A 25111-nucleotide genomic window follows, 5' to 3' on the forward strand; every position below is an offset into this window, starting at 1 on the left:
TGCATATGTTTTTTTTTTTTTTTTTTTTAATATTCTTAACAGTTATTTATTATCCTTCTACTGGCATAGGAACCCAAATATTGATTTTTGAGGATCTTAAACACGTTAGAAGACACTCGACATTTATTAGAGTGGGTTAAGAAAATTTCTTTTAAATTGGTTTGGAAAAAATTTGTGTCCTCGCATCATAACCCATAATTGATAAAATGACTAAACAAAAAAATTTGACTTAGCAATTTTATTAGTTGATAGTGGACTTATCACTTACGTCTAATCAGTTCACCAATTACGGATTGTTCAATCAATTTGTAAAAAAGTGTAGTACTTCTAAACATTTTTTTTTTTATGCCATTAACCATAAGATATATATATTTTCTTATTTTAAAAAACAAAACAAAAAAAATTGTGAGAATTTAAAATGGCTTCCCTGGAGTCGAATTCCAACACAACCAAGAAAAGAGTCGGAATAAAATAAAATAAAATAAAAAATTTGACTAAACCAAATAAATTGTGAGAATTTAAGAAAGGCCTGAAGGCTGACCATTTCTATTTGGGCTAAACGGTGGCTTTTTCTCCCAAAAAAAAAAAAAAGAAAAAGCCTGAGATGGCAAAGCGTTTTGGGCACTCACTCTAATCACGTGGATAGAAGACATTTCGTGTTTAAGTCTTGAATTTGTGTCTTATTTAAGTATTAAATTTCGTATTATTATTATTATTTTTTTAATTTTTCAATAATTGCTGGCCCTACGACCCCTACGTATAATCGAATCATTTACGCAATCTCAAGAAACAACCGGCCGGGTTGTCCGGGGCCCCGGGTTTCATGTTTATAAAGCAAAAGAGTTGGCTACTTGTGTTGTGTTGTGTTGCACCGTAAAACGGCTCTGATTGGAAATGGCGTCCTCGGAGAAGCAAGTGATGGTGGTAGGGATCGACGACAGCGAGCACAGCTCATACGCGCTGGGGTGGACGCTGGACCACTTCTTCGTCCCCTGTGCCTCCAACCCTACTTTCAAGCTCGTAGTCGTCCACGCCAAGCCCACTCCCACCTCCGCCGTCGGCCTCGCCGGTCCTGGTAACTGCTACCCACCGATCACCTACACTTTTTATTTTTTATTTTAGATACATGTGTGTGTTGGACTACTGGTGTGGAATTGTCAAGAAAAATGGATGACTTTGTGCAAATTTACTTGCTGATGTGGGAATTGTAGGAGCGGCCGAGGTTTTGCCGATGGTAGAAGCCGATTTGAAGAAGATCGCTGCCCGAGTCGTTGAAAAGGCCAAGGAACTTTGCATCAGTAAATCGGTATTTTTTTTAAATTTACCTTTTCTTTTTTTAAAAAAAAAAAAAAAATTAATGGTATTTAGTAAATTCTTATACGATGTCGTCATATTGAAAATCAACTTTTAGATCAATAAGAGATCGTAAGAAAGAAAAATCAACGACTAATTTTGACTATGAATTCGAGTTTACCAAATAATTTTTATTTTTAGTTTTTGGATTTTTAACTTGTATACTCTAACCTATTATTTATAAGTACTACACCTATTTAGATCACCACTTATTTCAAAATATAGTGAATTTAATTATTAATTATAATATTCTAAGCATGGGAATACATGGTTGTTGAGAAATTAGGTTGCCCAGGAGTCTAATTTCTACACCGACCAGTCTCTGAAGTAAAATTTGCAATTTTGGATCAAGATTTGAAAGTATGCCCTGAAAAAACAGAACAATTGTTGAGAAATTGCCTTGTTGGCATACAATGGTTGTCATTTTTGACAGTTCATCCCTGAAAATTACATAGATACATATATATATTTATACATACATACATCGCATGCATATACCTAATACATGTGTACCAGTATGGCAGTAACTTGTGTGGGGAAAGTGTTCTTCTTGACATTTCAGATTGTATGCATGCAGGTGAATGATGTGACAGTGGAGGTTGTGGAAGGAGATGGTAGGAATGTTCTCTGTGAGGCCGTGGATAGACACCATGCATCCATTTTGGTTGTTGGTAGTCATGGCTATGGAGCCATTAAGAGGTATTGATCTAATATTTTTCTTCTTATTTTTGTTGTCACAGTTTCCTACTGCAGAATTATAGACAAGTTGAGCAATTAATGTTCGGGAGACATATTTCTTAGGAAGTTCTTTCAACGAGCCCATAATATAACATATTAGAACACCACTCATTGTCTTATAACTATGTTCAACACTTGCCCTCCCGAACCCTCGGCTCTGTTACACCACTCTTGGGGTGATTTATTTCTTCGACATTACTCAATCCAAAAACTTGAAACTAATGGATTTGGACCCAATTGTGCTGTATTAACTCCTGATTCTAACGATATATTTCATAACAGTGAGCTATGTGAATTTGTTTTGTGCCATTACTCTGATATTTTGTCTTGAAGATCAGAATGTATACTTGTATTGTTCCCTGTAACAAGCAAGAATTCGATCATCCTGCTAGTTTTGACAATGTATTTGATTTTCATGCAGGGCTGTTTTAGGCAGTGTCAGTGACTACTGTGCTCATCATGCTCACTGCACCGTGATGATTGTGAAGAGGCCCAAAATCAAACACTAAAAAAGCTACTTTTCCTGCTTCACATAAACACATATAGCAGTTGAATCAGCCACAAGTGATTTACATTATAATAAATTTGATCAGTGTATATTTATGTGATATTTCATGCAATGTTGCTTGTTGTGTCATCTGCTTCTATACTTTATTCCCACTTGTGAATGGGGCGGCTAGGAATTCTCCTTCATATTCTACACTGGAATTTCATCGAATACGTTATCGTCAATGTGCTTTTTCAAAGCTAGCATCCAATCTTATGTGGTATAAAACATAAATAACACCCACCTGGCAAAAACAACACCCTAATTATAAGCATCCAATGCTTATTTGGTACTAAACAACATCCAATTATATTCCCTCCTTTCCCATCTTTTTTTTTTTGACCCTCCTTTCCCATCTGTAGTGGGAAGATCTCCCTATGTGCCATTCTGATTTGATTGTTGTATTTATTGTTTTTTCTTCTTCTTTTTTTTTTAAAGGAAAAATCACACTTTATACTCCAAAGTTTGGGGCGATTTTCAAGGCCTTCAATGTTTCAATTTTTGCAATGTACCTTCTAAACTTTTAATTTTTTGCAATTCGACAATTCTGTTAGTCAAAGCCATTTTGACTGATGGAAAAGTGATCATGTGCGACGCACGTGATCACTGTTGGCCTTTTTTCCCCAAAATGCCCCCCATTCCAACCTCCGATCACTCTCTCTCTCTCTCTCTCTCCCTCTCTCTCCTTGCCGACGAAGACATCGACGACACCTCCTCATGAGCAACATCAAACTCATAGGCCAAATTAGCTTCTTCTTTCGGTCGAATTGCAAGGACTGCACGTCGATGTGTACCCTTAGAGAGAGAAGGAGCTTGTGGAGAGGACTGGGAGCTCGTCCGTACCGTAAGTATTTTTCAACGAGAAGTTGTTTGGGGGCCTGGTGGCGTTGAACTCTCTGAGGAACAGCGGCGGATTTGACCGAAGATTGAAGGAAATGCTAGGGAGCAAATGTCCTGACGATGTGCCTGCACCGCCTATTTATGAATTTGACGACATCGAGGAGGAATGGACGGACGAGATGGTCGGGAACGTCAGGGTTTTGCGTCAGAAATTGCCCATTCAGGATCATCTAATGAAGATGAAGATGGTGAAAAATTGCTTCTCTGGGAGCAAGACGGTGGAGGTGTATGATTCACCTCTTGGACTACGATTGCAGAAAGGTACGTGTGGGTGCCGGGTGGGCAAGTGTCATCGATGTCTTCCTCGGCAAGGAGAGAGAGAGTGATCGGAGGTTGGGATGGGGGGCATTTTGGAGAACAAAAAAAAGGCAACAGTGATCACGTGCGAATCACGTGATGTGGGGGGGGGGGGGGGGGGTGGTAGGGTACATTACAAAAATTGAAACATTATATGTCGAATTGAAAATTGCCCCAAACTTTGAGGGGTAAAGTATAATTTTCCCTTTAAAAAAAGAACAAAAACCCATTTGGCCACTTAAAACCAAGCAAATTGGGTCCAATTCTTGGTCTTGATTTTTCAAATGGGATTTCACCAAATTGATTTTTCAAATAGTTGTACAAGATGTTTAGGCATATTTATTTATTGGGGAAAATACACTTTACCCTCATAAAGTTTCACCTCATTTGCAATTTGGCATCTAATGTTTAAAAATAGGCAATATACCATAACAAAGTATAAGAAATTTGTAATGTGACCAATCCGTTAACCATTTCCGTCTAATTTAACTGAAAATTTCGCACATGCATTTTGTTTTATCTCTGATTTCCAAAATTGTCCCATATTTTTTTGATGAAATTCCAAAAATGCCCATAATTAAAAAAAAAAACAAAAATAAGAAGAAAAAAAAAATGGGGTTGGTTGTAGCCACCACCTTTAGCCACGGGGTGGCAAGCACCTCTAGCTTTTTTCCTGCTATTTTTTTTTTATTTTTTAAAATATAAGTGCAATTAAGTATTTTCAATAATTTCTGTTAGAGAAAATGAAAATCATTGATGGATGGATCACATTGCAAATTTTTTTATACTTTATTGGGGTACATGCCAATTTTAAACATTGGAAGCCGAATTGCAAATAAGGTAAAACATTAGAGGGGTAAAGTGTATTTTTTCCTTATTTATTTATTCTCTACTCATTTTATTTTAAATCATAATTTTCTATTTTTTATAGTTATACAGCTTAAAAAAAAAAAAAAGTTGAATGATACTAAATAAATTTCTTTATGAAATAAACAGTTGATTACAAAGTCATGGCCTCTTAAGATTATGATGATCGAAGCAATTCCAAGCTTATTATGATGATTCTTCCAACTTAATAAAACGAGTCGAGTTTTATCTATTGTCGTCTCAATAGCCCTAATCTATATCGTTTCAACTTCGATTATAAAAATTAAATTTTAAAACGATTTAAAAGTGGCGTTTTTATATTTAACCTACATTATAATAAGGCTTATTATAATTTTATTTAAAATTTAATATTATAAAATATAATAGGACATATTGGATTGTTCATTTAAAATAAACTATATACTCAGAAAAATTTATTCCACCCTAAGTATATATATTGCACTAGATTCAAATCCACATGCAACAGATAGATCGATATATGGATCATCTATTTAAAATATTAATAAACGACCACAGGGAACCAAACATTTCAGGATCCTTTCACTATAATATCATAATTTTATGTTAAATCATTTAATTAATATCATCCTTTCTATTAAGGGGTTATGCCTAATAATGTAAAATATTTAATTGAAATAAAAGGTTAATGATAAAGACAATATTCAAATTTATAATAATACTTTAATGCAATTTACTTAATTTACTTGTCCCAAAAGCTTAAACGGTTAAAAAGAGGTAAATTTAATTACTTAATTATTACTTTAACACTCACCTTTACGTGTGGGCTCAAACTCTCTTTTAATAGGTGAGGTCAAACACGTGGAATATTTAATTTAAATGGGGGTTGATTTGACGGAGTCAATGTTCAATCCCATGGCCTTTGACTTTGATACCATGTTAAATTACCAATTATTCTAAAAGCTTAAGCTAATAGGAAGATGTAAATTTAATTACTTTTTTTTTTTTTTTAAGGAATATTAAAAATATTCATTATCTCAAAAGATCTGTCAAAAGATCATATACGCAGGAGAGATTGCTCCGTCCAGATAATATCACCCACACTTGGTGGGACAACCCCCAACCAAGTAGACATAGTGGCATGAGTAATAGCCAATTTTGCAAGCGTATGCGCCGTATTATTGGCATCCCTCATTACATGCCTAAAACTGGCATTGACCAAATCACGTAGCTCTCCTTTGATACATTCTATAAATTGACTATAGCTACTAATTAAGACACACCCCCTCTGAATTGATAGCTTTGATAACTTGCATGGAGTCACCTTCAAAGATGATATTTTCGAAGCCCAATTCCTTGTAGGAAATAATAGCATTCATCGCTGCTAAGGCTTCCACCGATGTTGAATCAGTTTGGATAGCAAGAGATATACTACGTCCAGCAAGACATTTCCCACTCAAGTCTCGGGCTATAATTCCCAACCCCACGCGTCCTTCTTTTGAATTTAGCCCTACATCCTAGTTTATCTTCATCATGTTCCGTGGTGGAGGCTGCCATACTACAACTGCTGGTTCATGGTCACAAGTTACTCCCTCTTGAGCATTACGATTTACCCTTTGAAATTCTTCCAACGAGGTTTGAGCTTCTCGTAATAACCGGGTTGGGTGGAGGAAATTTTCTTCATGTATTACTTAATTTCTCCTCAACCAGATTTTCCTTGCCATGACAACAAAAAGTTCAGCTTCCTTTGTATCGCATCTTTCAAGCACCGACTCAAAAACATCTGGGAAACTGTCCCCCACTCCACCGCATTTTTGTATTCTTACCAGTCCACCTCCCCATATGTCGTTTGAGGACGGACAAGTCCATAGGATGTGCTCCGCCGTCTCTTCTTCCAGTCCACAGATGGGGCAAGATGTATCTTGGACTACTCCCTTTTTGGCTATATTCATTCTAGTTGGTAATAGATTATGTAGGCTTTCCATAAAAAAAAGCTTTGCCACATTTGGTATCTTTAAATTCCAGCACTCCTTCCAAGATACACCACCAACAGGTTTGGATGTTCCACCTCCTCTGTTTGCCATAGTCTCATTCTCCAAAAAGTAAGCATTTCGGACAAAGAAAATTTCATTTTTGGTACACCGCCAAATAAGTCGGTCCTTAGTTGGCAGAGGGCTAATAGGCATGCTTCTAATCACCTCAACTTTGTCATCCCGGAAAACTTGTGTAATAAGATCGACTCTCCATTTTCTTATGCTTGGGTCAATAAGCTCCGAAACACGGGCCAGTCAATCAAGTACAGTCGTCGGCGATTGTACCATGTATGTGGTTGGTTTCGGGACCCATTTGTCACCCCACACATGAATTTCATCCTCATTTCCAATCCTCCAAATAAGACCATTTAGGAGTACCAGTAGGGCTACCATAAAACTTCGCCAAACATAAGAGGGTCGTTGCCTAGACTTGCCTCCAAAATAGAGGAAGATGGATAATATTTAGCCTTCAGGATTTTCCTAGCTAGAGATTCCGGACACTGTAGTAGTCTCCAAAGTTGCTTTGCTAGTAGGGCTTTGTTAAAAATTCCCAAATCGCGGAACCCTAACCCACCTTGGGCTTTGGAAAGACCCATCCTTTCCCAACTCATCCAATGTATTTTAGAAGTGTTCTCCTTATGCCCCCATCAGAATCACTGCATTAACCTTTGTATCTCCTTGCACAAAGCTATTGGCAAGAGGAAAACACTCATACAATACGTGGGAATGGCCTGTGCCACTGCTTTAATTAATATCTTCTTCTATGCTTGTGTCAAAAATTTTGTCTTCCAATTATTGAGGCAATTCCACACTCAATCCTTGATGCCTAAAAAATCTTGTGTCCACGACTTCTCAACAAGAGTTGGAAGCCCTAAATACTAGTCATAGCTTTGAGTGGCTTGGAGACCCGACATTTGAGTGATTTCCTGCATCTTTTCCGAACTCGTGTTGCGACTGAAGAAAATAGAAGTCTTATCCTTGTTAAGCTTTTGTCCTGGTAAAAATCTATGAATGCCTACTCCACCGTGGCCTGGGATACACAAGTATGACCCAATCTATCAACAATTTGTTCAATCTGATTTCTGTGTTGTCTCTGGTTCACACAGGCATGGAAATATTTGGTATTATGATCATCGTCTCGCAACCAATTTTCTTTTGCCTGTTGGCGCCATTTGAGCTCTTCTTGTTTCAACATGACATTTAGTTCTTCTTGAAGCACCTTTTCAGTTTGCACATTGAGAGGATTTGCCACTTCTTGAATTTTCCTTAATTCAGTTGTCTTCCCCAGAATAAGTTTCTCCATCGGTTGCTTTTGTTTTTTGTCCCATTGCTTGGTAACCATTTGGCATATGTTCCTCCTAAAAATTGGCTATGGTTCTATGTTAGGACATCTCACAACCCATGACTCTTAAACGATCTTTTTCAAGTCCCCACATTTTGACTAACCAGCTTCAAAACCGGAAGGGCCGCCATTTTTTCGGGATAGACTTCCCCTTTTTCTTCATATTAAGAAGTATCAGAAGGTGATCTGAACTGCAACAGGTCAAAACTTCCGCACCCACGTCCTACCATATGGCACTCCATTCCAAATTAGTCACGTCCTATCCAACCTTTCCACAATGTATTCTCTCCCTGGGCGACCATTATTCCAAGTGTACTTTGGGCCCTTAAATCCTAAATCAGGGAGTCGACAATCCTCCAAAGCATGCTGAAAATTTTGCATTTGCCCTCTAGGGCGAATCATTGTACCCTTTTTTTTTTTTTTTTTTTTTTAGAGATTCATAATTTCATTAAAATCTCCTACACACACCCACGGAGTGGGTTAGAAGGAGTTGAGGTGTTGGAGTAAAGCCCACGATTCTTTCCTTCTGGCTGTGTTCGGGTGTCCACAAAACCCGGTGAATTTCCAATCGGGCCAAGCCCCACGACTAGCAATCATCGCATTAATATGGCGATGGCTAAAATTTTGAATGTCAGTAGTAAATGTATCTTTCCAAAGCAAAATTAAACCACCACTTCGACCCACACTATCCACTCCAAACATATAATCAAATCCCAATTTTATTCGAATAAATCACATTTTTTATTAGGCATTTTGGTTTCCATAAAAAAACCAAATCAAGTTTCTTTTCCTTTACCATACGACATAGGTCACGAACTGTCCGAGGGTTCCCAAGCCCTATTCAGTTCCAACTTAATACAATCATGGAGACTGGCGATGCTGCATTGCAGCCTCTACCTGAACATTATTTGCATTACTAGTATCAAGGTCCGAGACTCTTACTCGCTTTCTTCCAAAAATATTTTTCAGGTCTGAACGGGATTGCACGCTGCTCTATCCGTGGCTTGTTTCATTCACTAAAGCTTTATAATCTCTTCTTTTCCCGCCCATTTGGTGAGTTGGTACTATTGGGAGCTCATGGGCCCTTTCTTTGATGCTCTCCTGTCTAGGTCCCCCTGACCTCGACTTCTTGCAAAGCCCAAGTGGTTTGGAGATAGCCACATGCCCTAAAGTTGGTGACGTGGCTTCTCCTACATCCACAGGCAGACTTTTCCTTTCCTTGTTTCCTTCCATTGAATTCCACACCATTTTCTGTTTAATATGATTCCATTGACCCATATAAAGGTTGCCTAATCTTTGCACATCCCCATGATTTGCTTCCAAATTCGGATTTAGCTCAGTTTGACTTTGGCCAGAATCTTTAGTTATAACTTTTTGGGTAATGAAATTATTAACCATGTATTCCCCCAATTGGCTATCTTTCATGATTGACGCATTTCCTTTTGAGGAGAGAGTTGCGCATTCGGCAGTTTCCAAGTTTGGAAATTGCATATTTTGTTGAATTTCCTGATTACCATCCACCTCCATTGATGGTGGATTTATTTCGCCAAAATCTTTCATTCTTTTCTCCATTCCATTGACTACCATATCTGCTTTGGAATGTAATTCAAAGCTTTCCTGTATGATATCATTCGCATGTGGATAGTTTTGTTTCCCACCCTTTCTTCCCATATTCTCCCCATGAAAACTGTTGTCCAACCCATTAATGCCATCAGACATTAACGGATCCTATGCTCCATAAGGAAAATCCCTCACTGTCGTGTAACGTGCATGGTCTGATAGCCCGTCATTGGCTCTAGCAGATTCATTCCTTATTTGGACCCCATCATTAGCATTAGTCTCTGTCATTTCCATCACCGGTGATCTGAAAATTCCTCGGCCCACCCCTGACATGTCTTCAGCAGCCTTGTCTCTTAGCCGAATTCGCCTTTTTTTTCTACCCAAGCTCAGTTTGGTGGAACTCTGAGCCACAGGCCGTATTCATTTTCTGAAGCATCTCCCTACTTGCCTTTTCCACCACATTTTAAACAACCCGCAGGGCCATGGCTGATCACCCCACAGTTAAAGCAAAACTTTGGGATATTTTGATATTGAAATGGCACCCAGAGAGATTGGTCCTTTAGTTTCAGTATGCGTCCCCTCGGAATTGGCTTGGTTAGACTTACATGAACTCACAAGTATTCGCCCCAACCCGTTCTATCTATGTCAGTATCAATCTCGTCCACTTTTCTCACTGTGGATCCAAGTTTGAATCCCATCTCCCTTTCCATGCAAACTAGTGGAAGATCGTACATTCTGACCCAGAATACAGATGAGTCAAAAGTCATCTTACTAGGGGGTGTGAACCCATCCAATTCTTCAACCGTGAACAATAGGCCTTTAAAGATCCATGGACGCCCTTTCAATAATGTCCCAATAATGTTCAAAATCCAAGAGAAATAGATTTTTCCCTAGAACTTTGAAATGTAGTGATCCTGTCGGCTTCCACCCCTTAATAAGGGTAGATCAAATGTAATCCTTCCCAATAATCTTGTCGACAATGAGTTTGCCCACCAGCCAGGGCTGGCCTCTTGATTCCAAAATTTCAACAACACTCCCAATGGCCTCCACCCCAACGCTCTCCTCTTCCGACAAAGAGAAATTCCCCCAACTCCTTATCAATTCATCAGCCATTTGTATTCAAGAAAAAGTCACTATCTCTAAAGAAAGAGAGTTTTTGTGTTCAATCCCACCACCCTCTATGTAGAAAGTGGTAGGACCAAAAAGCTCCTTCTCCTCCAAGGGTTCAGAACAGCGCCCTAGAGAGAGAAAAAAAATTTGGAGTGACCTTTTTGAACGGGTGGTAAATTTAATTACTTAATTATTACTCTAATACATTTAAATCATCAATCACCCTAAAAATTAATTCCAATTATTTTAATTAATATTCTTGCTGAGGAATAATCTCACATCGGCTCTGGACAAAGACTTTGGGCATGTTTATAAAGAGTGAGCAATCCTTTCCAAAAGAATCGATTTTATAAAATGAGTTAGGCCTACAAATTTCTTTATGGTATCAGAGTCTACCACATGATGAATGAGGCTCACACTACTTATCCCACGACAAGGACTTAGAAAAATACTGGCTTGCACGTGAGGGAGGGTGTTGAGGAATAATCTCACATTGCCTATGGATAAGACCTTGAACATGTTTAAGAGGAGCGGGCAATCCTCTCCTATAGAACCGATTTTATGAGATGATTAGGCTTACGAATTTTTATAAATCTAACCCTAATCCACCAATAATCATTAGAAAAAAAATGAAGTTTTCGTTCAACATGCGTACCTTGAAATGTTATCATGCGTGACAGTTCATAGACAAAAGGGACAAACAAGGGTAATTTTCACAGTTTTCTTTTAAAATTTATATATAGTATATCAAATAGATGGGTCTCTGTCTCTTGAGTCTTGACTAAAGCCGCATGTAAAGGGTCTTAAAATTTTGACAAATGGCATCATGTATTTATCCAAACTACAAACTACAAATTTTGTTTTAGAAAAATATTATTTAATACACTATTATACAATTTACATATAATTGAAATAGCATGACAATCAAAATTATCCCTTATTATTATTTTTTAAAAAAAATTTAGGTTAATTTTCATTACCACATCATCAAATTGTATAATAGTGGTATAACAATTATCAAAGTGCTCATTTGGAAGTGCAATTTCAATAAGTGCGATTTTAAAAACTGCGTTTTTTAAATTGCTACTTTTTAAAATCACACAGACGTTTGGTAAAACAAGTTAATAAGTACTTTTTTTTTTTTTTTTTTATTTTTTATCAATTGAGTGTTTGGATAACATTAGCATATAATTGCAGTTTCATGGCCAAATAGGTAAATATTGCGCCAAATATTGTTTTAAGTGAAATCGTAATTTTGGTTTAAATTCACACTTTTTCAAATAAGCATATCCTAGTCAACTTATAGAAATCGCAGATTTTTTCATGATTTTAAAATTTTTTGTTTTTAAAATCGCAATCCAAAACACTCAAAAATTGTGATTTGATTTAAAAATGCACTCCTAAACGAACCCTAAAAGATATTACTCTCTATTTCTTTTTCTTTTTTAATTTTTTTACGAACTCATTGTAACCTACATTTTATGAAAATGAATATAATGTAATAGTTTATATTTTAGTGGTTGACGTGATTAATATTATAGTATGTCCTGTAAGTTTGTGAGAAAATTGTAGTAAAAGTAACACTCTAAGAATTAAGAAGATAAAAAGAAGGATTTCACATTCTTCTATAAAATAATATATATAAATATAAAGGAAGCCAAATACTTAATGAATGAAACCAAAGGGTAATAAAGAAACAAAATACTGTTATATATTAACTTGAACGCATAAACCCACTGTTTATGAAACAAAATACTTGATATTAGTTAAAATAAGTTGATTAATTGCAGCCCATTGTTTTTGTAATTTCAGTGGACGCATGCAATTGCATCCAGCGCTGGACTCTACAAGGACAGGTAACAAATTCTTATATAATCAAGTTTTTGTAATTTCAATTTCATCTTTATATTTTCTCTTATATATCATTTCCCAATTAAGTTCCACAAGCATTTCGAATTCCATCAATGGCGACATCTGAGAAGCAAGTGATGGTGGTTGGCTTCGACGATCATGAACACAGCGCATACGCTTTGGAATGGACTCTGAAGCATTTCTTTACTCCCTTTTGGGTCATGGATCAGCCCATACAATATTCAATAACCTCCAGGCCCAGTTTAAGAAAGCCCAAGACCTAAATACGAGACTCATGAATCCGAGACCTATGTCCGAGGCCCAGTAAGCTGAGTCTCTCGCATCCGAGGCTATAAATGCCGAGACTCTCAAAGCCGAGACCATGAAGTCCGAGATTAACTCAGGACATGTAAATCTCGGCTTAAGGGATAACTCAAGTGTCTTAGAAACTATTGCTGTTGGTAAATAAATAATCTTGTTGTTTCCAGTAACCGAGTCCCACTCGGTCCCTTGATCTCAAGCCACTAAAATCGCGGAATGACTAACAAACATTATCTGTCATTCAAATGTTTGTTCAGCTAATATCAAGGGATAAGATTCCTGAATATGTGGAAAATCAAATCTTCTCATTGCCTATAAATACAAGTCATATTATCGAAGCAAAGGTAATCACAACTCTCATTATCTGAGCTCTATAGTTGTTGACAATATCCTCTTAGAATATATTATTTCCTTTATTAGAATATTTTATATTTCCGTTATTTAATTTGTAATGTAGGGTTTATTTCTTTCCTTATGTATTTTAGGGTTTAATTTGGGTTTTTTGGTCACTACTCATTGTCTCTTTATAAATAGAGAGTTATGTAATATTGATTGATACAGTGAATATACAAGATGTAGTCCATACGTCTCTCTCCGTTTTCGCTCTCATTTCTTTCTCTTTCATATTTTAGTATTTTATATTCTATATATATTTTAACATGGTATCAGAGCCATGTTTCTGTTTCTGTGGCTTTCAATAAAAGTCTTATGACGTTTCTATGGTGTTTTCTAGCATTCTCTTCTGATGATCTCTTAATTTTGTTGTGATCTACGGCTTTATTCATTGGCGAATCTTGGCACAATGCGGTTTTGGCCCTTCACGGGAATTTTAACGGCTAGTTTTCGTTCTCCGGCCTCAATATTGTCAGTTGCGGCTTGGCCCTTCACCGGATTCTTTTAGTGGCTTGTCTCCGTTCTCCGGTATTTCTCCAGCCGTCACTTTCAGCCTTTCTCGTCTTTGTTATTGGCGAACCCTGGCACAATGTGGTTTGGCCCTTCAAGGGATTTAATGACTAGTTTTCGTTCTTCGACCGTCATTGTCAGTTGTGGCTTGGCCCTTAAACCGGATTCTTTTAACAGCTTGTCTCTGTTCTCCGGTATTTCTCCAGCCGTCACTTTCAGCTTTTCTCTCCGGCATTGTCTTGATCCAACCATCGACTTCAGATGCCTTCAATTTATTCTCTTTTCCAAACTCAAGCTTACACCTTGAGTTTGAGGGGATGTTAGAATATATTATTTCCTTTATTAGAATATTTTATATTTCCGTTATTTAATTTGTAATGTAGGGTTTATTTCTTTCCTTATGTATTTTAGGGTTTAATTTGGGTTTCTTGGTCACTACTCATTGTCTCTCTATAAATAGAGAGTTATGTAATATTGATTGATACAGTGAATATACAAGATGTAGTCCATACGTCTCTCTCCGTTTCCGCTCTCATTTCTTTCTCTTTCATATTTTAGTATTTTATATTCTATATATATTTTAACAGTTCTCATCCTGACTTAGGCATCGGGCTCACCCCCAGTCACTTCGATCCTTCTTTCTTCTTTGTTGTGCAGTCAAATAGTTCGTGTATTGGTCAACTAAAACGAAGCAGGCGTGTCACGACACCATTTGGAGAAACTGTGCATCAACAGTCCCTTTGCTTCAAACCCTCATTTCCAGCTTGTCATTGTCCATGCCAGACCCCCCCCCCCCCTCTGTTCCTATTCCTGGTACCTCCAACTCTCTCAAAACATCCATTAATTCATGTTCTTTTGATTATGCATGTATTATATGTATATATGTGTATGTATATATAAATGGGTTGGTTTCATTTTGTGGAGTTGATAATTAGCTGCAATGTTATTGGTGTTTTGATCAATTTTGTAGAAGCCTCCGAAATTTTACGATATACAGAGGCAGACTTGAAAAGGATAGCTGCCCGAGTTGCTGAAAACGTTGAGGAAATTTGCCGCAATCAATTGGTAAGATTCCACACAAATATTACTGTTTGAACTGAGTTTTTCCATTCAGTACATTACTGATGATCTAATGATTGTAATTGATCTCGGTGTTAAAGAATTTTCAATATTAGTATGTATATATAGCTATTTTGTTGTTCGGGAATGTTTTAAATTGAACGTATCAAAAGAGCGTTGAAAGTGGATAGTCTCACATGAGAAAAAGAGATAGTTGGCACTTATAAGGCTCAATTCAGACCAAGTTATTGCTTTAAAGCAATGTTTGGCGTATGTACTGGTGTGTACGCTCTAGTATGTTGCGAAGTAACACACCCATATGCGTGGTGGTGGGCACTAGTGGCGCCTTAATGGCACACTTCGGCACTTTCTTTTCTTTTGTTCTTTCAAACCCTTATGTAGTTTTAAAATTTGAGTCTGTTTTGATTTGATTTTGTTTTGTGCAAAACGCAACCAATCTACGAGCATTTCATTTTCTGTTTTATCTTTATTTTTCGGATACCCGATTGGCTTGTGGTGGTATTTGGTGTGAAAAGTGTCACTATTCTACTTGCAGTGATATGGTTGATGCTTTGATGAAAGCATGAAGTTTAGGTATCCTAGCTAGTGTGTACTTGCATTTGATTTGCCAATGCAGATATTCTGAATGTTTCAGATGCTCTATATATACATGTGTGCAGGACAATGAAGCAGTAGTGGAGGTGATGCAAGGAGATCCTAGGAATGTTCTTTGTGATGCTGTGGAGAAACACCAGGCTTCTGTGTTGGTTGTGGGCAGTCATGGCTATGGAGCTATAAAAAGGTATTGCATGCTCTAACCTAAATTTGAACTTTTAGTGCAGCATCATCATCAGCATTATGTCATTGCTCATCAATGAAAATCTACAATCTGTGCACGCATGCAGGGCGGTTTTAGGAAGTGTAAGTGACTACTGTGCTCATCATGCTCACTGCTCTGTGATGATTGTCAAGAGGCCCAAAACCAAACACTAAGCCATAATCCTGCTTCAAATATGTAAACAGTATATATATATACCTACTGCGGTTGCATCAACCAAGTTTAGGTCCAATAAATGTGTGAAGAGTTAATGTAATATTGTTTTGTCTTTTTTGAATTAAGGCTGTTGCTTCAAGATATGCATGTTTGTGTAAAAGATATATGTATGTGTTAATCTTTCTTATTAAAGATTTTGATTTGGGTAAGTTTCAAAGGATTGTTATGAAAGAGTTGAGCATCAGTTGTGTTCGTCAATATCAATTTCATATGATATGGCTGCATGAATGGCATGTTCATCAAATTAATAGACATAATAATGCATCCCTTCGTGAAAATTTATCTGAAGATGTTTACATGTCTCAAAATTATGTTTGCAAACTTCAAAAGGTTATATATGAAGTTTATTCTTCTTGGTTTGCTTCTCTTCGGAACAAGCTCAACATGAGCTTGAGGAGAAGTGTTACACTTTTCAATTTTTTTTTTTTTTTTTTATTTATTTTTAAGTTGGTTCCAAAATGATGTGTCATCATTCCGTGAGATTTATTATTTTGACAAATATGCTATAAACTCATAGAATAATGACACATCATTTGTAAACCAACTTTGAAAGAGATTTAAAAAAAAAACACGAAACTCTGTCACTTTTAAACAAGAGTCGCATGATATTAACTAATTAGTTTGATGTAGCGGTTAATTAATTAGACAATAACTAATTTGAAATCGGAGGAAAACCTAAATATGTAATTGTCAAAATTAAAAACTTAGGGACTAAATTTCATTTTTCCTAAATTATAAAGTCCACTAGTATTTAATACGAAACTCTGTCGCCTTTACAACCTAAAATGTCGCCACCACAACTAGTGTAGAAACAGAGTGAAACGGATGCGACGTCGTTCCTTGAAATCGATAAACCCGGACCGGTTTTTCGGGTGCGTGTTAGTTAGTCTTCCCATATAAATAAGATTCCTGGAAAGTCCATGTAAGGTCCAAACCACGTAATCTGACAGCTCGGAGAGAGAAGAACGCCGAGAGAGAGAGAGAAGATTTTGCGGTGAAATATAAGTTGTGGGTTTGGGTTCAAATCAACAAACTTGAATCGCTTGATCATCGCCATCATCTTCCAATGGACGGTGATGGGGGTGTTGGTGGTGCTAGGGGCGCGGAACCTCAAGTTTCTGGGGTTCATTGCTCGATTTGCTCGGGTTTGGTGTCGGATAATGGAGGAAGATCCAGGGCTAAGCTGCAATGTGGGCATGAGTTCCATCTGGGTAAGCGATATTGTTTTTGTCTGTGTGGTTTGAAGAAAACTCTCTTGCTGATTGAAATTGTTGAAATATTTAGAAATTTGGCTGCTGCGTTTGTGTTGAAATAGAAGTATAAAGGAAAAAAGCTCTAGGGTTTTGGAAACTGAAGTTGAATTTCTGAAGGGTATTTTATCGTTGTAAGTTAAGAATTAGTGACTGTTTGCAGTTGCTGTTGTAGAATTTTGAATGCTTCTAACAGATTCTTTTTGGGCGTGGAAATGTGCTTTGTGTGGGGAAGGGCATTTTATAATTTCGCGGTGTCAAATTTCACTGCATCTAGACCATTGGTTGAATTTCACTGAAAATAAAGCTTGGTGGAGAAATGTGTGCTTAGTTTAGTTGAATAGGATTCTGATGCCCAGTAGGAGATGGTCTGAACTGAGATCTCTATTTGTTGTCAATGCTTGCTGATGACAATATAAGGTATTATTTGACTGTACTAGAAGAAATAAGTGTAGAACACGAAATTTTTTTTATGACGGGAACCTTGACAAGCCATGGCCTTCAGACTCACCTTTGCAGAGTAAACTTCGGACCTGTGCACTACACCCTCGAAAGTTTCCCTACACGGATCAGGGTAAATAGCTGGCTTTTTACACCAGGGGATGTGGCCCCAAGGGGGAGTTTGCACCTAACAAGTCTCAAACTTGGGATCTAGGGGGTGATACTCCTAAGACCACAAGCCTCAACCACTTGGCCAATCCCTTGGGGTTAGTGCAGAACACGAATTGATTTCACACTTTGATTGTCGGAGTAATTTGTAGCAGTCAAAAATGGCAAAAGATTTGTTTTCTAGGAACGGATACTTTCCATAAGGCACAGTAATGTGATACTTCTTCCTTTTTTCATTTTAGGTGTAGAGTGACTGTTCTATTAGTTTCAACTTTCAAGGGCATATGAAACTAGGCTTGTTTAATGATACAAATGTTGCAAGTCATCTAAAAACTAGTACATACGATACTGGAGTTTTACTCAGGGTGTTGAAATGAACGAACAGCAAGGCAAGGAAAAGTACTCTCTAAGTCTCTGCCCAATGATTTTCACTTGAAGTTTGGATCTACATCTAGGAACATGATATTGATCATGTAAACTTGTCTGGAAGAAAAATGATATTTTGGTGTTATTATTAAAAACATGTATGTGTGTGTGTATTTTGAGTTGCTGCATTTATGTAGAGTTGTCAAATTCTTTTTTCTCATGAATTACCCGAAGCAATCTTTTTCCTCTCAAATTCTCATGCTCCGGATGGTCCTTTCCCGTTTCTTTTACCATCTATCATAAGGTCAAGTATATCAATCTCCATTGGTACTTCAGGTAAAGAGATAAAAAGAAAAGGTGACACAGTTCTAAAGTTGTTGGTAGATAAAGGTTCAAGGGGATTGAGTTCAATCGGAGACAACTATTGTGCTCTAGTTCATATTGTGAACTTCTCAAAGGAGGTTGCTGTTGTGTGGCCTGGTTCAAAACAAGTACTAATAACATGGTGAAATTATTTTAAAACCTAAAGAACATACTGGAATTGTTCATTTTTTTCATGGATTGTACAGATTTCAATTCGTAAAGACATACACAATTAAATATTAAGTAGCAATAAACCCCAAAGAGTTGGCTCAAGTGGTAAGAACCTTGGTCTTGGTGGCGTTCTATTAGGTCTAAGTTTAAATTCCCTTGGGTGCAAACAATTTATTTCCCGGTCCGTGTGGAGGGGGTGCTTTACACGGGTTCGAGGTTTACTCGACATAGGTGAGTACACAAAATAGCCTTGCCTTGGAGGGGTTTCTCGTCATAAAAAAAAATATTAAGTAGCAATATGTGCCTTAGCATCCAATAACCTTACTTCTTTTGATAAGATTATGATGAGACCTACCAACTTGTTGAAATGTCAAGTTGGTGATATCACCAACTGCATAGACCTCATTGGTTGCATGTTCAATGCAGTTTCTCGTAAGTATTGTTCCATGACGCTTTACACATTTGACATGCTGTAACATCTATTATTTATTGAGAAAGTTTGCAGACTATCCTGATGGCAACTAGTTATGTAAAGTTATTGAATGGGCTTACATGTGGCTGCTGTGATGCCAATGAATGGGCTTAAATTTTGCTGCTGCACTGCCAATCCTTTTTTTTTTTTTTTTTTGTTAATAAGTAAAAGCAGAATGGGTTGGGTCTGGAAGCTACTTTTTTGACACTGCCAATCCTTTATGATCATTTTACCTTCTTCATCTAGTGCTGTTACCATTTTGGTTCTTGCTTGTCAGTGGATGTGCTGCCTATTAATTATTTCGTTTAATATGATCTGGTTTTTTTGTTTTTCATCTCATGCAGTAGAAAAATTACACTTTGGAATTTATTCTTTCTTGGTGTCATTCGGAATTATTGAGTGAATCAGGAAATAAATTCGAGTATGAATATAAATGGGTATATACACTTATCAAGAGATGAATATAAATGGTTATACAGTAATTGTTTGAAAAAGAGGCACAATTCCGTTTTGGAAAAAATATGAATACACATGGCATATTGTCAATTTTAGTGAAAAGTTATGAATCATATGCTAATATGGTTTGAAATCGGTTTACTTTGGATTTCACGCATATAGCATGCACACACAAATAGACACTCACAATATAAATAAATGTATATATTTATAGTGATACCAATTTTAATAGGAACAATTACATTAACCTCCCTCGAGTTTTTGTGGATTACATTGCATTCCTTCATTGTTTCAAATTAGGTAGTAATCTCCCTTACTTATAAATATTATATAGCAATCACGTTCGGGTAATGCTAGAAGTCACTCTTGTGTCTCCCTTGTGTCATTTCAAAAATGATGTGGCTATTAAAATCATCATTGGACTTGTGATTGATTATTATTAAATTTTGATCAAACGGTAATTTTAAAAGCCACATCATTCTTGGAGTGACACAAGAGGGACATAAAAATGACTTCTAGAATTACTCATCACCTTTAAGTCACTAAAATCAAAGGTTTTCAACTTTTTTACTAATTCACGCAACAAAAAAAGAGAGGAAAGAAAACATTTTTCACTGGCAAATTGTTATTGGACCCTTGATTTCTGATGCTAACTTTTCTGTCCTAATTTCAAAAATTATTTTCACCCTCACAGGAAGCAAAATTTCTTTGAAATTTGGGTTTGCTTAAACAAATTAAAAAAAATAACTTAGTTTTTAAACTGAATAAAGAGCAATAGGACTGTGAAGATATAAGCTGCAATAGGTTAAGTAGTTCGGAGTAAGCTCCTTAAAATTATTCAAACCCCAACAGTTAGTAAGCATAGCATAAATTTAGTGGCCGCTGCACTTTTAAAGGCAAAATAGTATTTTACACATTTTAACAATTTTAAGTTAATATTCATTTTTAGTGGTGTTAATGTCTTAAGTGTGATTGGTCTGTATAATATTTTTTAATCTGAGGGAGGTTTAGCGTCTAATTTAAACATCGGGGAAGAATGCAGTGTAATTCTGCGAAGCCTTGAAGAAGGTCTATGTAATTTTTCCTTTTTAATACTACTGGGTATGGTTTTCCCACCTCTCAATTATTTATGTTTTGACTAGGAAAGTAAGACTGTTGACAATTCTCCCTTTTTGTGCCATGCATGCATTTACATGTTTTGTGCTCCTTTCTAATCTGTTTTGCAGATTGCATTGGCTCAGCATTTAATACGAAGGGAGAGATGCAATGCCCAAATTGCCGAAAGGTCGAGAAAGGCCAATGGTTGTATGCCAATGGCTGTACTCGTTCGTTTCCTGAGTTTAGCATGGATGACTGGAATCATGATGAGGATCCCTACGACCCAAGTTATTCTGAAATGGTAAGTCGCTACTAATTTCTCCTTTAGTATTATATGGTTCAACATTGTAAAACACACATTTCTCAATTTGCTGGGTTCTGCACAGGAAATGCAGTGACTCTGAAACAACATTGTCTTCTCTTCAGCATGTTGCAAAGACACAGCTAAAATGTGTGTGTGTGTTAACATAGATTTTGGACTCATCTCTTTCTTGCTCCCTCTCATTGTTTGTGTGTGTGTGTGTGTGCATGTGTCCGAAAAATAAGTGCTATTTACAGCTATGGAAATCCCTAAAACATATAGAAACCCTTGAAAACATATCCTTTTCAACAAATTAATTCTTTGGAGAGCCAAAACTATTTAAAAACCCTTCACCCCACAAACGGCTAATGCCAAAACCACTGGGGACATACTTCTCTTCTTCTCCAAGATAAAATTTGAATATGCTCTCTCCAAACCCTTTTTAAAATAGAGAAACTTCACTTACCCCTTAAATTACCACACATTTTTTAATGTCTCCTCTAAACTTCAAAATTTTGCAGGGGGTGGGGGGCTGATTTATCAATTCCTTTTAATCACCCTTCAATTAGGATTTTTCGTCAAATCTTAACGTAGGAAACAAAAATGACCAAAAGACCCCTTAAGCAAAAAGTTGGATTTTGTTGACCCGCCATGGGCTTAATTTTTTTATCTCAGTTTTTTATTCTTTATTTTATTTTATTTTAAACTAAGGACATAATTGTATTTTTAGAAATTCTATTGGGGTAGAACAAACATTTTACGTGCTAGCCGTCTAACTTAACAAAAAATCCTAACCGGAGGGGGTAATTGAAATGGGCTGATAAATCAGAATCCCACATTACAAACTTTTGAAGCTTAGGAGGTACATTAAAAAAGTCGTGGTAGTTTGGGAGAAAGTGAAGTTTCTCATTTTTAAAATGTAATACTGGTAGAGAAAATTCCTACCATATCTGCTCATGATATACATGGTTGTGTTTTCTTACCACATTTCTAATTTTGCTTTTGTGTTTTTCTTTATATCCTTTGCAGCCATTTAGAGTTCACTGGTGTCCAATTGGTGAATTGGCCCAAATCGCTACACCAATTGAGTAAGCTTGATCTCCCTTTTGTGGTTTTACATTTGATTTACTTATCTTTTTTATTTCCTGATGCAGTACACTTTTTCTGTGAATCACTCCTGCCAGGGAGCTTCTATGGTTGTAATATGGTTGTAATACTGTACATTACTCTGCTTTTATGGCATTTACTTTTCTGAGTAATTTCAATCTATTTTCTGCTTAAAAAACTTGGTCTCCCCCTTGCCCAACATTTTCATTAATTCTTGTCTCTGACATGTTGATACTATCCTTCAGGGAAGTGGAATCTTCATTGAACGCATGTAAGTTTCCAGTTATTTATTGATTTCCAGAGTAAGTTTCTTCATTGCCATATTTACTATATAACATGAGAAAGCAACTTCTCTGTATAGATCACGACGTGCGGGAACACCATGGCATGCCTACTGAAAGCACTGATGCATCATCTGTGGCTCATTCATATGTTGCATACTTTGGACCAATTCCACATGCATCCTCAAGATCAAGTGATAGCGTTGATGATCCTCACTTCAATTATCCGTGGAATGGTCTATCTGGACATAATGAGATATTAAATCCCCATACCTTTTCTGCCAATGGCATTCAATACCATAGTTGGGGCCATCATTCCCCTCCCTTCTCCCAATTTGGTAACCATATCAATGGTGCTGATCCAGCTTCTGTTCCACCAGCAACACGGGGATCTACTCACAGTGATTCTGATGCTATTACAAGGTCCAGAATGTTTCCATCTCCGCTTGTCTTTGCTCATGGGTAAGATTTTTACGCTATGGTTCCTGTTTCTTGGGAAGGAGGGTGTGGGGGGGATGTTAAGCTCAGAGAAGGATGAACACCTATGTTTTTATTTTTTACTTTTTTTTTGAATGATGAATCTAGATAAGCGTAGAAACTCCTTTCTAATCTCCTCATTTTGCTGACTCCGGAATGGAAATTGATTATAGTGGCATTAGTTCTTTAAAGGTTTTTTTTTTTTTTTTTCCTTTTTTGGTCTGGGCAGTTCTTTAAAAGTGCCTAGAAATGCTTCTAATGCTAGGAGTTGCGAGAAACATGTTTTCTCTTTGTTAAAAAAGCCAAAGGTTTTCTATACAGTGCAAATTATTTCTACTCTCCTTATTATGCCGAACGGAAAAGCGGTTATGGTTGCACTAGGGTTTTGCAATTAATTGGTTGTGGGATGAACCTCTAATATAATATATTTATAAGTCTTAAGAAATGCTTTTAGTGCTTGACGGTTGTGAGAAATGTCTTCTCTTTGCTAACAAAGCCAAGGATATTTCCTGTAGTAAAAGTTGTTTATGGCTTTTTTGTTATTGTCATATCCTAAAATACAACAGTTTGTTTTTCATGTGAAAGAAATCTTTTTCAAAGATTCTATAGAAATTTATCCATTTCTTTTGTATATCGTTATGTCTGAAAAAAGCATATTCTGTCATAAAAATGATAGTGAAATGCCGAAATTGCTTTATTTGAGGTATGCACTAAATGTTCTTTGCCCTACTTTTTGTAGGTCTGGTCCTAGAGCTGGGAGCTCATTTGTCTCCTCGGCTGTTCCTCGTTATCCAGGATCCAATGCTCGCGCCCATGAGATGATCCCGGCTTCCCACCCCTTCCATCTTCAGCAACGACCTACAAATTCACCAGGCATGCCCTCATCTAACATTCCCGCAGTCAGGAGAATCGACGTTCCTGGGGGTTTGCCACTAGTAGTGGCAGCACCCCTACAACCTGATCGCAATGGCGGTTTTCCTATCTTTCATCGAACTCCTTCAGTCCGGGACCTTGAAGTAGAAAATCCTTTGCCACATCCATATAATGGGTGGGAAAGAGAGTTCTTTTCTCGTTTTCCACCTGTATTTTCCAGGGACTCAGCACATGCTTCATATCATCATGCTGCTGGTGACTCTGATTCTGTCAACAGGTCTAGCAGCTTATGGCCTCGACATCGGTCCTAGAACATCTCCCCCCTACTGTGGTTGCAAAAGTATATTACCCAATTTATCCATTTGAAACTTTCAATCGAATTTCATCTAAATTATGTCGGGAAGCAAACATTGCTGTGGGTATTCATTCATAAGCATGGGTCCATTTTTGTACATTTTTTCAAACTTGTTTTTTTATGTAACCACTAAACCTGTAAATTCTCTTTTGGCAATCTAGTGGTGCTATAGCATCAGTTTCTTTCTACGATTGTTTACACTCAACTTTATATGTATGTATGTATTGGAACTAGCTTTGTTAAACCAGAGGTTGTTTTAATATATGGTGTATTTGCAACTTTTGTATTGTGTTCAGAACTTTCTGCTATGTTCATCTGGTGATGCTTGATAGCTTCTGACTCTTTTCAATGTGTTTCTGAAGGTGGTTTTAATTTTCTGTTTGAAAATTGTGTTTTGATATAATATAAAGGTGAAAACTGTGTTTGTCTTGTTAAGAGTGTTTTGTTTTTGGGTTACTTGTTAATGTTTTTGTTTTGAGAAGATAACAACGTATGGAGAAAATGTTATTTGCAAGTGATATCGATATTATTGGAGCTATATATCTCTTTGTCTTTTATTTTCTTGTTTTTTGAATTTTAAAGCCTGTAGAAGTCTTCACAGCTTGCCATCAAGTAGATTTTTGAAAGAGATTAAAAAAAAAGAAAGAAAAAAGAAAATAATTAATTATATAGTCTCTAAGATTTTTACAGTTATACCAAACAGATCTTGAGATCATTATGGTAAACTATCTATCCGAACTTGCCATTCATTTGATGATCAACGTTACAACTAATGCCCGATTGACACGTAGAATAGCGAATGACTCAACTAGTCATGGTCCATGAATGACACTTCTATTTCTTACAAGTATATTTCTTTTTCTGTTTCTCCTTTTAACTCTTTATCATTATTTTGTTATTCATAGATCTGAAAAGGTAACATGAAATTCAGGAAAGAAAAATTACCTGAACCATGCATAAAATTATTACACCGTGCATAAAATTTTAGTAAAATTGAAAACTGGGATCTAAAAGGTAA

At 36.7% G+C, this 25111-nt stretch overlaps 3 protein-coding genes across 4 annotated transcripts; all 3 read left to right on the forward strand.

The window, feature by feature from the left end:
* The first annotated feature begins 828 nt into the window (after window positions 1–828).
* LOC132171368 (universal stress protein PHOS34) lies at window positions 829–2728 on the forward strand. Its single transcript, XM_059582666.2, has 4 exons — window positions 829–1075; window positions 1212–1306; window positions 1931–2052; window positions 2513–2728. Exons 1-4 carry the CDS (start codon window positions 895–897, stop codon window positions 2598–2600), a joined length of 486 nt encoding a protein of 161 aa, XP_059438649.2. The 5' UTR covers window positions 829–894; the 3' UTR covers window positions 2601–2728.
* A 9962-nt stretch (window positions 2729–12690) lies between these two features.
* Window positions 12691–15853, forward strand: LOC132169137 (universal stress protein PHOS34-like). 2 transcript variants are annotated; one of them, XM_088512830.1, is made up of 5 exons: window positions 12691–12793; window positions 14545–14614; window positions 14737–14866; window positions 15541–15662; window positions 15766–15853. In XM_088512830.1, the coding sequence occupies exons 1-5, from the start codon at window positions 12691–12693 to the stop codon at window positions 15851–15853; spliced, it is 513 nt and encodes a 170-aa protein (XP_088368956.1). The 2 variants fall into 2 exon arrangements, with proteins under 2 accessions (XP_088368956.1, XP_088368958.1); XM_088512832.1 differs by having other exon boundaries at window positions 14545–14601; window positions 14775–14866.
* A 1002-nt stretch (window positions 15854–16855) lies between these two features.
* RFI2 (RING/U-box superfamily protein) lies at window positions 16856–24375 on the forward strand. Its single transcript, XM_059584148.2, has 6 exons — window positions 16856–17125; window positions 20828–21000; window positions 22030–22088; window positions 22353–22378; window positions 22469–22850; window positions 23605–24375. The coding sequence occupies exons 1-6, from the start codon at window positions 16981–16983 to the stop codon at window positions 24047–24049; spliced, it is 1230 nt and encodes a 409-aa protein (XP_059440131.2). The 5' UTR covers window positions 16856–16980; the 3' UTR covers window positions 24050–24375.
* Window positions 24376–25111: the final 736 nt, after the last annotated feature.

Source organism: Corylus avellana, chromosome 1 (genome assembly GCF_965113065.1).
Source record: "Corylus avellana chromosome 1, dhCorAvel1.hap1.2, whole genome shotgun sequence".
NCBI lineage: Eukaryota > Viridiplantae > Streptophyta > Magnoliopsida > Fagales > Betulaceae > Corylus > Corylus avellana.

What these genes read in the sequence shown, in the direction of transcription:
- LOC132171368 (XM_059582666.2), top strand. Translation starts at nt 895, where the DNA reads ATGGCGTCCTCGGAGAAGCAAGTGATGGTGGTAGGGATCGACGACAGC. An exon ending in AACTTTGCATCAGTAAATCG is followed by an intron (nt 1,307 to 1,930) that starts GTATTTTTTTTA and finishes GTATGCATGCAG; the next exon opens with GTGAATGATGTGACAGTGGA. An exon ending in GGCTATGGAGCCATTAAGAG is followed by an intron (nt 2,053 to 2,512) that starts GTATTGATCTAA and finishes ATTTTCATGCAG; the next exon opens with GGCTGTTTTAGGCAGTGTCA.
- LOC132169137 (XM_088512830.1), top strand. Translation starts at nt 12,691, where the DNA reads ATGGCGACATCTGAGAAGCAAGTGATGGTGGTTGGCTTCGACGATCAT. An exon ending in GCATTTCTTTACTCCCTTTT is followed by an intron (nt 12,794 to 14,544) that starts GGGTCATGGATC and finishes ACAGTCCCTTTG; the next exon opens with CTTCAAACCCTCATTTCCAG. An exon ending in CCCCTCTGTTCCTATTCCTG is followed by an intron (nt 14,615 to 14,736) that starts GTACCTCCAACT and finishes GTTGATAATTAG; the next exon opens with CTGCAATGTTATTGGTGTTT.
- RFI2 (XM_059584148.2), top strand. Translation starts at nt 16,981, where the DNA reads ATGGACGGTGATGGGGGTGTTGGTGGTGCTAGGGGCGCGGAACCTCAA. An exon ending in TGGGCATGAGTTCCATCTGG is followed by an intron (nt 17,126 to 20,827) that starts GTAAGCGATATT and finishes TCTGTTTTGCAG; the next exon opens with ATTGCATTGGCTCAGCATTT. An exon ending in ACCCAAGTTATTCTGAAATG is followed by an intron (nt 21,001 to 22,029) that starts GTAAGTCGCTAC and finishes TATCCTTTGCAG; the next exon opens with CCATTTAGAGTTCACTGGTG.